The 14,086-nt window shown below is 43.1% G+C and overlaps 1 protein-coding gene across 1 annotated transcript in view; it reads left to right on the top strand.

The window, feature by feature from the left end:
• Nucleotides 1–14,086, top strand: part of LOC144769145 (serine protease 27-like) — a 278,630-nt gene that overhangs the window by 172,029 nt on the left and 92,515 nt on the right. The window contains exon 3 of the mRNA XM_078653153.1: nt 370–441. Coding sequence (XP_078509279.1) covers nt 370–441 — 72 coding nt within the window. The remainder of the gene's footprint in view (nt 1–369; nt 442–14,086) is intronic.

Genomic DNA, 14,086 nt, shown 5'->3' with positions numbered 1-14,086 from the left:
AACTAACTAAGGGTTGTCGAACGTTCAAGACAGGCCTGATGGTTTTCGTAGTTGCATAGCGACCATTTTTAAATATAAGGTTCCAAGTCCAATTCAGCCAACAGAAAAATAAAAAACATTACTTTAGGGTCCATTGTATTGATCCCTTTTTGTCTCTCTTATATTGTTAAAGAGGCCATAAACACGTATATATGAACTACAAAAGTTTGCCAGGTATTTTTTTTATCCTTCGTTGTCTATATAATTTTTATATCAGATAGGCAGGGACTCCTTTTACAAGAACGCCTGGTGCCAGGGACAATCTTCATTTAATCCTTTTTCCACAGCATTCAGATAAAAAATCCAAAATACCTCCCGTTTTTTTCGGAGGCACACCGGGTCAGTTCCTGGGATGGCTTTTATCTTTTCCAAGATAAACCAGCTAAGTTCCAATTCTTTATGGTCTTTCTCGAGCCAATGTGCTACCATAGGGGCTGCTGATTTTTTATTTCTAATGTTAGACTTATGTTCCCCTATTCGTACCCGGCATTCTCTACCTGTTTCCCCAACATATGGGAGATTGCACGGGCACAATATTAGATAAACGATGTTACTGGTGCGGCAATTGGTCATGGTGGTATTGTGTCTAACAGAAATCGTGCGGTTGTTGGTACTCACAGTATCACCAACAATGGCCAGTGGGCAAATATGGCATGACCCACATTTGTGGTTGCCATATATTGGTTCCAACCCTGTTATGGCGGTTTGGTTATTTACCGGAGTTTCTTGTATTTTGCCCCTTACCAGATGATTTTTCTGGTAAGGGGCAAAATACAAGAAACTCTAACAGAAAACGATTTCTGTTAGACACAATACCACCATGACCAATTGCCGCACCAGTAACATCGTTTATCTAATATTGTGCCCGTGCAATCTCCCATATGTTGGGGAAACAGGTAGAGAATGCCGGGTACGAATAGGGGAACATAAGTCTAACATTAGAAATCAAAAATCAGCAGCCCCTATGGTAGCACATTGGCTCGAGAAAGACCATAAAGAATTGGAACTTCGCTGGTTTATCTTGGAAAAGATAAAAGGCAGCCCAGGAACTGACCCGGTGTGCCTCCGAAAAAAACGGGAGGTATTTTGGATTTTTTATCTGAATGCTGTGGAAAAAGGATTAAATGAAGATTGTCCCTGGCACCAGGCGTTCTTGTAAAAGGAGTCCCTGCCTATCTGATATAAAAATTATATAGACAATGAAGGATTAAAAAAAATACCTGGCAAACTTTTGTAGTTCATATATACGTGTTTATGGCCTCTTTAACAATATAAGAGAGACAAAAAGGGATCAATACAATGGACCCTAAAGTAATGTTTTTTATTTTTCTGTTGGCTGAATTGGACTTGGAACCTTATATTTAAAAATGGTCGCTATATAACTACGAAAACCATCAGGCCTGTCTTGAACGTTCGACAACCCTTAGTTAGTTTACCCAAGATGGCCGCGTCATTACTTCCAGTGTAAATAAGGCTGGTAACTAATGCATTAGCGCTCTATTAGTTTACACAAGATGGCGACTGGACGCCGTATAGGAGAAATGAGTCCGTCGTTGGTGGTCGCGCCCCTCCAACACAGCTGGTCCAGCTTTCCGTGAGGCGCGAATATTCCCCTATTTAAATAGAGATAGAAAGGAAACAGGCGAGAATCCTGTCTCCCGTAGTAGGCCGACTGGTGCAGTCGGCGGAACCCCATTTGAAGAAGACGGTTCTCGTCTTGAAGGTAATTGTCCTAGAATGGTAATCTGGGGATTAGACGATATCGGATATTAGATATTAGAGATATGTAACAGGTTCCATTTCTTGTTATTTCACCACTAGGAACCTCATCGACCCGTCTTCCTTCGTGGCAATAGGCCGAGTGGAGAAGTCGACGGAACTCCATTTAAAAACGCTTGTCTGCTCTTGGAAGGTAACTATCCTGAAGTGACTATGTGGGATTTTTTTAAACAGGACCGGGTGAATCATGATAGTAATGGGCTCCCCTTTTTCCTTCTGTTAATCGTCACTAGGAATCTGAGTGACTTGTCCTTCCGTGTGGTAGAAAACACAGTATCGAAGTCCGCACCGGTTTTTCCGGTATGTATATTTGACAATTATTGTTTTCAACTACGTGAAAAATCTCAGGGATACTTTACTTTAATGTGCTAATCTCATCCCCCTTCCCTATAGAAACTTTGACGGATAGCCGCGTGCCGTCTTAAATCATCGGAAATATAGAGTCCGTAGACCGCCTCTCAAATCGACCTGCCCTCGATCAGAATTTCGCTGGATATTGCCTTTGGATCCGTGACATATCCAGGTAAAAAAGGCTATGTAATTTACCTATTGGACAGTTGGATTATATAGCTAAATAAGGGCCAGAATAAGCGTGTTTTATCTTCTTTACAGGGAGTGGTCTGAAAATTATTAACCTCCTGTGCCCGAAAATCCAGCCTATTTCGCCTAACATTTGAGCTTATTTTCTCAAGACGTTTCAGGTACACTATACTGGATATGATATCTTGTTTATGGTAAACTGAGATCAGCCAGTAAGTCCCCCTTGATAACTCATGGAAATATAGCGATCTGTTCAAATGTGATTTTGAACTATATGAGCGATGACAAGTTGCTAGTCCAACCCATCACTAAAGGAACCTGGAACTAATATAAAGCTCCACCATAGGCCTACGATTATATAGATTAGTGATTTAAAAATATGTTATATTCTGAAAATGCCAGGTCAGATATCTAACTCTGCCGTGGCCATGATTTATAACAAATACAATAAAGGTTCTAATCTACTCCCACTATAGGATCAATATCTCTGGAGTCCAGTCAATGAAAGGTAAAAAGATTAACCTCCCAGCGCAACAGATCCAACCATACGCCTGTGGTTTTCCTTAATAGAAAAATATACAGGTAAATATCATTGTATATGTTTTACAAAACAAGCCAATAACCACCCTTCAATTCTCTCTATATAAAACAAGGAACTCAGTTCTCGGTCTATAGCTGAGACCCGCAACTAATATTGAGGAAAAATATAACAACGTGTCTTCTAGAATTTTGGGCCTTACTTTAATAAACTGGTCATGTGTGTACAAGAATGAAAGTGTGTATATAGCTTTAATGAAATGTATGTATGAACTATTGTAATGAAATACGCTCTACGGTTCATTTAGCCTAGGCTATCATTATGCCTTTTATAGATTCCACGGAATAGGGAATCTACCCCAGGGAGTGTCTCTATGATGTTTGACATTGCACAGCTACAAAGGGTCAACATCATGTGTATCGTCCCTATATCCAATGTGTGTTTAAAATGTTAAAACGAACTGGAACAATGAAAAGTATATGTTGTACATATATATCTGTTTGATAGATATTGCATATATATATAGAACAGAAAATTGAGACCTTTTTGCTTTCTATTTTTCAGATTTTATACCTGTGTCCCTCCCAGTATACTGCCCCTAGCCCTGACGAAGGTGTGGCCTCATCGGCCTGTCACCGAAACGCGCGTCGGCTTATGTTCCCAGGAATACGGTTCTTTGTCCTAAATACATCAGGACCCGTAGTAAAAGTCATCTGCCTGAAATAACATCCCGATCCATGCAACATATTGATTTTCTATGTGTTGCACACGCCAGGATTAGAAGAATGAATGGAAGAATGAAAGTTGAATGGTAGAATGAGGTAGAGTGAGAATACATATAAGTAAGTGTGATAGTGTGTTTGAAATGTGGTTGGTACTGGGTAGGTCTTAATGTAGTATTATTTCCCCATTCCGTTGTTGTTCCTATATCAGTGTTTGTCTTTTTTATGCTCTAAATGTATCACGTGAAACTAAAGTACAATTCACCTTTTATAATTTTTTGTTACCTCAATTCTAAGAAAAATATATCTAAAAGAAATAAAAACATATATATTTCCAATATGTTCTGTAGAGTCTACTTGGATTGACCTTGTGTTTGTTGTGTGCAGTGTCAGCTTCTAGGTTAAATCACCCCATTTTATATACCTTTTGGACCCTCTAGCAAGGGCCATTATATCCCTAGGCAGGGTGCTTTCTTTTGTTCTATTCACAGATAAAAAGTGTGTCACTCTACACTGTCATATATTCACAGACTTCACACACTGAAACAGACAAATCATTTGTAAGCAATTGCAGCTAACTAAAGTGCCCCTCTACACTGTCATATATTCACAGGCTTCAAAACAGCTATCAGAAACAACTTTCTTGGTGCTGATACTGGATCGCTTTAGCAGTGAGCGAGATTAGAGGTTGTAATGCAACCTCACTAAAAAGTGTGCACTGTTAAACCGGAACTGTGACTCAAAAGGAATCTATGATGTGCAGAAAGAACAAATCTTAAATTTGGCTCCATGGTGTCAAGAGTCAAGAGCAGTAGATTATTTCTAACCTTGCTTTTTGTGAACTCCAGATGCTCCCTATAAAAAACATATTTAGTCAGAAATAGATTTTATACAGTCTCTTTATTGTTTGACCTAATATAATTAGGATTGTAAAAAAACTCTGACTTGCCCATCCTAGTGAAATGAGTATTGCGATAAGACAACCATGGCACTTTAAAGAAAGACAATCTAAAAATGACACAACTATTGAAGGTAGTCTCTTCTTTTACCCAAATGGTCACCCAAAGTAGCAAGGGGCAAAGACTAATGTAATCCTCCGAATATGCTACTCCCCGCTCTGAATGGTAAATGGTTGTAGGCGTGCAATCAGGAACTGCTAAAAGCTGCTTTAAAAAGGTGCTCCCCATTCTCTGAATACAGGATAAATCACATATCCCCAGATACCTGCACCATAAGGGAAGTACAAATGCATCTGGATTTAGACATTAATCATAACTGCCACTGACTGAGAGCCTAACTTTGCTAAGAATCTGAAGATTGCCTCATTATATTGTTCGAAGAGCATCTTTCTCAGTTTCAACAAATGGTGCCAGTTGCATTCAATGTCTAAGGGAACCCCTAAATGAATAAAAGTTGGTATTCCGTCAAGATACACCTTTAATTGGATGGCTTTTAAACCTAGTACTCCTCATGCCATACAACATTATAAAGGACTTTGTGTGGTTAGTCATTGAATCTATACCCTCCATAAAAGCAGTAAATTAATTTAGTAGTTTCTGCATACCATTTTCCATTCTCAACATAAGAACAGACTCATCTGCATAAAGCAAAACAGGGATTGATCTATCTCCTAGTTTGGGATTGTCTGTCTCAGCCTTAGATAGTGAAAGCTCCAAATCAGGTATAAATACATTAAATCTAATTCAGTGCAAACAAACGAGTTACGAGGCTGCAGTCCGAGTCTTACCAGGGCGGAGGACGAAGCGAAGAGCACAGCATGTGGCGGCGTGCAGGAAAACCCTTTGGAGTGGTGAGGAGAGGTGCGGGGAGCCGGAGCGGAGCCGGCAGAGTCCTCCCCCTGCACTACGACCCTGAAGCCGCCGCCGCCGCCGCAACCCTGAAGCTGCCACAGCCGCAGAGGCCAACGAGGAAGTCTTGGAGGGCGGAGCAGAGGAGCGGAGGAGCGGAGGGGCGATGAGCTAAGGAGTTGGGATCAGCCGGTGCCGGAGTCCTGTCCCGTCCGAGAGAGGTGAGCAGTGAGCAGTGGTGGCACAGCAGCTCATGCCCTTGCACCCGCTTTAGCCCCCACACCCAAGACCACACAAGCACGGAGGGTTAACCTGGTGGTGCACTTTACAACCAAGGACCCAGGTGGGGAAAAAGAAGGGAAGAGAACCATCCAGCTTTCCACCCCGTTTTTTTTTTGTCTTTATTAAAACCCAAACGCAAACCCTAAAGGTGATCAGTAGCCGGCGCAGAGAGGAGATGACAATTTTTTCTTGCGGTTAGCGTTAACTGAGGAAGAGCAGGAAGACATCAAGTGCCTGGATAACCTTATTACACTCACAGACAAAGATCACGTAAAGAACACCAAAAGTGACCATCTACAGAGGACTAGGCGGCAACAGGGGCCCGTAGGTGCCCACAGGTTTCTGTACAGGAGAAAAAAAAATAAACACAGAAAAAAAAACACAAACAAAAACACAGATATAACCATATCAGGATGAGATCTGGAACCAACCGACAAATGATCCCAAGTAAAAGACAGAAAAAAAAAATTCAATATCCGACCAGTCCCCCAAAGACGTCCCCACTCTAGCAACCAAAGGCGAGAATATGGCACAGGGAACAAGCGAGAGGTTGGACCAGGGAGGTTTGGTCCCAATAACCGACAATCCCAGTCTAGCCCCCGGAAAACAGCAGCAAAAAAAAATGAACACATTATTTTTTTTAAAAGGCCCTGTTTCCGCGATTTTTGCATTATCAAAGGAGGCCCACAACCTCCCGAGTCCAATTCACCCTGATAAGATTAATTCATCAGTCCAGACAGAGAAACTCATCAAAGATAATCAGTTAACGGATCCATTCTACCACGAGAAAATAACAACACTGTCCCTTTTAAATGCACAAAATACCAACACCCCGGAAAAAAACATGGTGACAATGAGGAAAATTGAATTTTGCCTTGTCATGTGTGCCTACGTGTTCCCCATCCTATGTAATATGTGCATGATTAATATGCATATATCCCCCAATGATCGATTAAAGACGCAATTATAGTTGTGTCCAACGTTAGTATGCCAGTTTCCAGTCCTCGTGAAAGCAACGAGTATTAGGCCTATGTTGCCAACGTTTTACATTATGCACGTTAATACGTCGAATTGTCCCCGTTTCTAGGCCTCAAAGGGCCTGAACACCAGATTCAAGCTCCAGTCTCCTGAAACCACTCCGAGGAGCGATGCAGCCCCTCCCGCATCCCTGACCCTTCGCTTACTTTCTGCCAAGCAGCGCGGTGCCCGGCCTGGCCTGCCTGCCTGTCTGCCAAGAATATGTTATGCCTCTAGTTATCAGTCCAGCTCTCCGTCTTCACATTCCTAAGCTAACGAACCGCATAAACATCTTCAGCTATAGTCTAGCCTTCCTGTCTCCATGTAAGAGAATTACTGAATTAATATCCATAGAAGATTCATAGCACACGCAATACACGTAGAATATATGCATGCACCAGCCTTAGTGTCAAGTAGCCTTTGTCCTGATAGCTTCTAGATTCTATCCACATGTACTCCAAACACCAGATACCAGATATGCTATAGGTACATGTCGTCCTGACATCGCAGACTTTAGTCTCCTCTTCTAGTGCAGAAGTCAGAGCCCCCAGCTCTCCCCAGTTACACGTCATGGTCCGTTTGCGCGCACCACTAGGTTAAAGGTTCCAGCTGCCCGGGTAGCCCCCTCCATGTATCCACCCATTTATGACACTTCTGTGACGTTTTCATCACATGTCTCCATGCACGCCTTCTTTGTACGCCCATGTGTTCTTATCTTACGTTTGTCACTTGTTACGCCTACTGTATGCAATGTAATTGTACTGTTTTACTATATATATCATGTACTGTTAATGAGACGTTGCAGCTGCCATTCCATGCCATTCTATTTCAGGCTGTTCCGATCCTGTCCCTTCCCTTGTGCCTGAATAAAGCCTGTTCAACTCAGATACCCCGGATCCTGCCTCTTATTTATTGAGCTATCTGTTTTATTTAATGCATAGAAAAATAGTACCGGTAATTAATTATTTATTTACCACATAAATGGCGCCCGAATAGGGACTTACCTCTTCCCCACGCGCCGGCGATGTAACGCAGGCCCCCTGACCCTTCTACAGCCGTGACGGAACCTCTACCGTGCACGTGCAGATATTTCTGCTTCAAGTCTCCCTCAGGCCCACGGAGGAGACGGAGACTGCGATCCGGCATCCAGACGAGGCGGTGCGGTGAGGAAGGCGGTTCGTCCCGACCAGAGCCCAAGCCGAGAGAGCAAGGTCCGAGGTATCCGGAGGCCCACCTGTAACCGAAGCCCGAAGCCCGAAGCGCATGCGTAGTGCGTAGTAGTAACCAGACGTCGTAACAGTCCAGTCCAGTCCGAGGCCTTCAGTTCTGCTTCCCGTGAGTACCGTTGCTGGGGGAGTATCTAGACGGGGTCATTAGTTTGTCTCCGGTCCGATGGGTTTGGGTACGCAGATCCAGTCCGACGTGTCCATCTAGGTGGATACGGTATGACGTGTCTCTTTATGAGACCGGTATGTTCTGTACTGTTTTAGCAGTGCATCCAGTAATTCTAGTAAGTCTGTTCTCGAGAAATTCAAGCGTTATGTTTTCAGTGTATTAGGTAGTATTCTGTTCGAACTGTTATTAATGTATTTCTATGTCGTGGTATGAGTGATTTGTTTGCCATTTCATTACTGTGATTATCGTGTATTGTGTTTAAGTTTAAGTTCAAGTACGGCTCAAATATGCCGCTGTTTTCGAAATTACGTCAGATAAAAACCAGAAAAGGGTTACTCGAAGAATCAGTTCCTGTCCCTCCTAGGGACAGTCCTGGACATTTCATGTATCACAAGCATGGCTTAGATGCCATACTGTATCTAGATTTATGGGCTGATTATACTCAGCATCTTGAAGAGAAATATAGATGGCCTGTATCAGGTACATGGGATGCCGAGTGCATTATGCGAGTAGAAGAAGCATTATGGAAAAAGAAAGCCAGACAGTCCCAGAAAGATGCCATAGAGTTATGGCGTAAAGAATCTCATAAAAGAACAGAGAAAGAATTCAGAGAAAGCAAGAATAGTAGCAGACAAAGAGAATGATTCTTTAGACGAAGATGTAGACACCGAAAATCCCAGCAGAATAGCGTATGTAGGTAGAACGAGACTTCCCGATAGACATTCACGCCTAGATTACAAGAAAGTTTTTTCTCCTCCCGTACCAGAACAGTGTTCTCTTGAACAGGTATTCCAGGCTACAGATAAAGTTCTGAAATTACGAATAGGTTATAGTGAGCTTAGTACCATGCATGAACAAGAACGAGCCCGATCAGCAGTCCGATGGACTAGTGATTCTACCACGTTTTCAGATGAAATAGTGGCCCAAACGTTTCTGAAGCTGCCCCCAGCCGAGCAGCGACTGGTGGGTATGTACATGATCCAGCACCTCATTACACTGTACGAGAGTCAGAATTCTGATCCAGGTCCCTTATATAATGTACTGAACGAGTTACTCCTAAACAGATGGAAAGGTCTAGGTACCGATTTAATTAACGTCATTCTAGAACAGCGTCACAGATACAGAACGTTCCTGACTCCGCATTTTGCTCCAATTTCACCCCCTTTCTACATAGATAGACAGAATCCGTTGCGAGACGTGCATCCTGTTAAGGGAGAGGGGGGTAATCTCGAACGAGTATTTGTTTACACCCCTATAACGAAAATAGAATTACTAGAAATGAAAAAGTTAGTGCCCTGTCACGATAAAGATCCAGCAGGGTTCCACCGTGAATTAAAAGACATGCTCCGTATGGGAGAATACACGTATCCTGATATCATAAAAATGTTAAAGGTCCTGCTGCCTGCGGGCATATATGAAAAACTTAAAGAAAAAGAATGGGAGGTGGGAGAGAAAAAGATAGATTGGCCGCATTAGAGAACGAAGATAACACACGAGTCCCAGGTACTGGTCTTGGGGATAAAGCCAAAGAATTGCCCGAACTGTTAATACAAGTCTTGCCAAGATTACTAGCCACGAAAAAGGAAGACTGGGATGCCATCTCAGCCTGTAAACAGAAACAAGACGAAGACACTAGTGATTTTTATTCCAGATTTGAGAAATGTTTCATTATAAATAGTGGTCTGAAAACAAGTAGTGAATCGTATCCACATCTCTTCGTTACCAAACTAGTTGAGAATTCTTTACCACAAGTTAAAAATCGAGTACTGAAAGTCGAAAGTACCTGGCAAGCTAATACTCCGTCACAAATGCTCCAGATGCTACAGTATCACCAGAATAGAATCAGGGAGGAGCAGGAACATGAAAGGAGACGTATGAAAGACACGAAAATGAAAGTACTAGTTGCACAGTCTGTTCCACAAGACAGCCAGAAGAGGGGTCCGAATCAAACTAGTCATCCTACAACTCCCGTTAAAGGGACATGCAATTACTGTAAACAGCCAGGTCATTATATAAACGAATGTGCAGTTCTGAAACATAACATAGCTACAGGTAAAACGAAAGAGAGACCACGTCCTCCTAGACAAGAACAAGTTTAGCAGAATACGCAACCACCGCAGAACGCACAACAGACAGTTACAGTACCGCAGCCTATAGCTGCCACACAACACGTTACACAGCAGATGTACCAGTACGCACAGTCGGAATATCCAGAATATCAGCAGTATTCATGAAACAGCCTAGAGAGGGAGGTTGGCTTGCCTCTCATCGAAATTCCTGTAGATCAAGAGGGTCCCTATGTACACAGTCAAGTATTAGGGAAAGACAGAAAGTTTCTGATTGATACAGGGGCAAGTAGGACTACCATCAGTCATGACGAGGTTCCAGGGGCTCCGCTCTCAGGCTCTAGAAATGTTTCCCTTGGATTTTCAGGAAAGCCTATCGTTAATGAAATATCGAAACCAGTTTCCCTAGAAGTCGGTCCATTGTCCCGAACTACAGACTTGTTACTTACGAAATCATGTCCAGAAAATTTACTAGGTATTAAGACACTGAAAGAATTAGGAGCAGTCATATGCTGCTCCCCAGAAGGAGTGAGATTGTTTTTACGTGATTTTAAAGGTCATTATGTATTACGTGATTTTGATCCAAGATTATTGAATGTACCTCAGCATTTATGGGCGCAAGGTCCAACTGATGTAGGTTGTATGCACATTACACCCTATCGTGTCACTCTGAAGCAAGGTGTTGTATTACCACGAATCCGACAGTACAAATTGCCACCCGAGGCTGTAGCAGCCTTATCAAAAATTATTGACGAGCTCATTGCTCAAGGAGTAGTTGTAGAAACTGACTCCAATGTATGTAATTCTCCTATTATTCCGATTCTTAAACGTACTGATCCAAATGCACCTCCAGTTTATCGATTAGTGATTGATCTTCGAGAACTTAATAAATGTATCATACCCCAGTACCCTGTGGTTCCAGATATTTCTTCCCTATTGACTGCCATTGATTCCGAAGCTACGTTCTTTACTGTTATTGATCTCAAGAACGCATTCTTTAGTGTCCCCATTCATCCAGACAGCCAGTTCCTTTTCGGATTCTGTTTAAATGGAAGGAGCTATAAATTCACACGAGCACCTCAAGGTTTCACAGAAAGTCCTAGCATTTACAGTCAAGCACTTAAAAGACAACTAGACAATATTCACATGCCAACTGACACTGCCCTGCTCCAGTATGTCGATGATCTATTGATCACAGCCCGTTCTGAACGTGACTGCGAACGTGCGTCACTTACAGTCTTGTATTTCCTGGCCGAGATGGGGCACAAGGTGTCCCCTTCAAAACTGCAATTCTGTGTCCAGCAAGTGGTCTACCTTGGACACTTACTGTCCAAGAGGGGTAGGCAGTTGACACCAGACCGTATCCAGTTAATAGCACATCTTCCACAGCCCAAGACTCAGAAGGAGGTGCGAGCTTTTATCGGCCTCACTTCTTACTGCAGACAATGGATTCCTCAGTACGCATATCTAGCCAAGCCACTGATACAGTTAACGACACAGGAGGCAGCCACATTGACTGTCCTCCCTTGGACCCAGGAACATACACTTGTTTTCAATGAGTTAAAGAAAGCTTTATGTAACGCATCTGTATTAGCGACACCGAACTATAGTAAGCCTTTTACACTTTTAGTCACTGAACGTGATGGTACAGCATTATCTGTCCTCACACAAGATCAAGCAGGACAACACAAGCCTTGTGCTTATTTTTCTAGCACATTAGATCCCGTAGCCCAGGCTCTGCCTGCGTGCCTCAAGTCAGTTGCAGCCACAGCTCTAGCTATCAGACAAAGTGATTCCATAGTATTAGGACACTCCCTGACAGTACAAGTCCCACACTCCATGGAAGTTCTTTTAAACCGAACACAGACTCAGCACTTGACAATTGCACGTTTAACAGGTTATGAACTGACACTGTTTCAGCCACACATAGAAATCAGACGCTGCAACATTTTAAATCCTGCTACACTGTTACCCTCAGTTACTTCAAATCCTGCCACACATGACTGCGTGGAAGTTATTAACATCATGACCAAGCCAAGACAAGACTTGACTGACATTGCATTACCTGATCCTGACCTGACACTTTATGTGGATGGTTCATGTATGAGAACAAGTACAGGAGAATTAGTAGCCGCGTATGCAGTGACTACTGAAACTGAAGTTATAGAAACACATCGTATCGACACCCTGTCTGCTCAAGCAGCAGAGCTAATCGCTCTGACCCAAGCCTGCATACGAGCCAAGAACCTGAAAGTAAACATATATACAGATTCACGTTATGCATTCGGAGTCGTACACGACTTTGGAGTACTCTGGCAAGAAAGGGGTTTCATGACCTCCCATGGCCAAGATTCAACATGGCCCCCTCATTCAAGCTCTGTTAGAAGCAATACATTTACCGAAAGCCATCGCTGTTATGAAGTGCAAAGCACATACGAAAGCCACTGACATCATTTCCCAGGGTAACGACCTGGCAGATCGAACAGTCAAGCTTACAGCTCAGACTCTAGACCTTCCAGTTAACACGACACAGACAGACATTCCAGTCCAGACGACTTGCATGACAGTTAAGGACCCTACACAAGACGTACTAGATATACAGTCACATGCTACCCCAGACGAAATCAAGAAATGGTCTGAACAAGGAGGGGTCCAGACAGATCAGGGATGGTTGACGAAGGGAAAAGCCACATGGTTTCTCCCCGACTCTATGGTTCAAGTCATTATTAACACCGCACATAGTCCAGCACATTTAGGAGAAAAAGCCATGATAGACAGCATCCAGAACATTTGGTTTAACAAGCATTTACGAGCAGCAGCCAAACAGAAAGTACGTACCTGCATGATATGTTGTCAGTTCAATCCAGGTAAAGGTGTCCCGGTGGAACAAGGTGGATTCCATCCTCCTGACCACCCTTTTGAAGTCCTCCAGATGGATTATATTCAGATGGACCGATGTCGAGGTTTCAAGTATGTCCTCGTAGTTGTATGCGCTTTGTCCAGATGGACAGAAGCATATCCAGTTCCAGATTACACTGCCGCGACCACTGCCAGGCAGTTGGTTCGTGAGTTTTTTCCCCGCTATGGTTTGCCCAGGGTCGTGTATTCAGATAACGGCCAGCCATTCTCATCCGAACTCATGAAACAAGTATCTCTTCTGTTAGGGTATCAGTGGAAGTTCCACTGTGTACGACACCCCGAGGCAGCTGGTCTCGTCGAGAGACATAACCAGACTCTGAAAATCCGCATTGCCAAGGTTTGCGCAGAAAAAGGCGTAGATTGGATGGTAGCACTGCCAGTCGCCCTTTTTTACATGAGAATGGTCGCTCACTCCCGTTCAGGTCTGTCCCCTTACGAGGTAGTTTTCGGTCGTCCCCCGAACATGTGGGGTACACCTAGGCCACGTACAATTACCGATGTTGACAGTAATATGCTGACAGATTACCTGGCTTCCTTGATGTCTGCACTACTCTCTTGTCGTTCACAGGTCGCTGCTGCCTTTCCAGACAACACGCAAGTGAAACCGCACGAGGTCGTTCCAGGTGATTTAGTGTTGATCCGGAATTTTGATCGTTCAAGTCAGCCAGTTTAATTGTCTAAGTCCCTCTCGGGTGAAACGGTTAGACAGGTTCCTGACATGTATGAGATAGACCCACATAGTGAGGGAGTTAGTCGAAACTCTAAGAGAATACGTTATCGAAAGAATCTTCGAAGTCGATGTATTGTTACTCTATTAATTATGTTATTTCTGAGTCTTACGATTACAGGCATAAGTTATGTTTTACATATATATTTTCCTCCTATCGTTTCACATGTACATTTTTCCTCTAATGTTACAGTAGAGCACACCTTTAGTGAACTACCTCCTCACGAGTTATCCTATCGTCTTGCCATGCGCAA

This window comes from Lissotriton helveticus, chromosome 7 (assembly GCF_964261635.1).
Source record: "Lissotriton helveticus chromosome 7, aLisHel1.1, whole genome shotgun sequence".
In the NCBI taxonomy this organism is placed as follows: Eukaryota; Metazoa; Chordata; class Amphibia; order Caudata; family Salamandridae; genus Lissotriton; species Lissotriton helveticus.
This window is presented reverse-complemented; position numbering and strand designations above follow the sequence as displayed.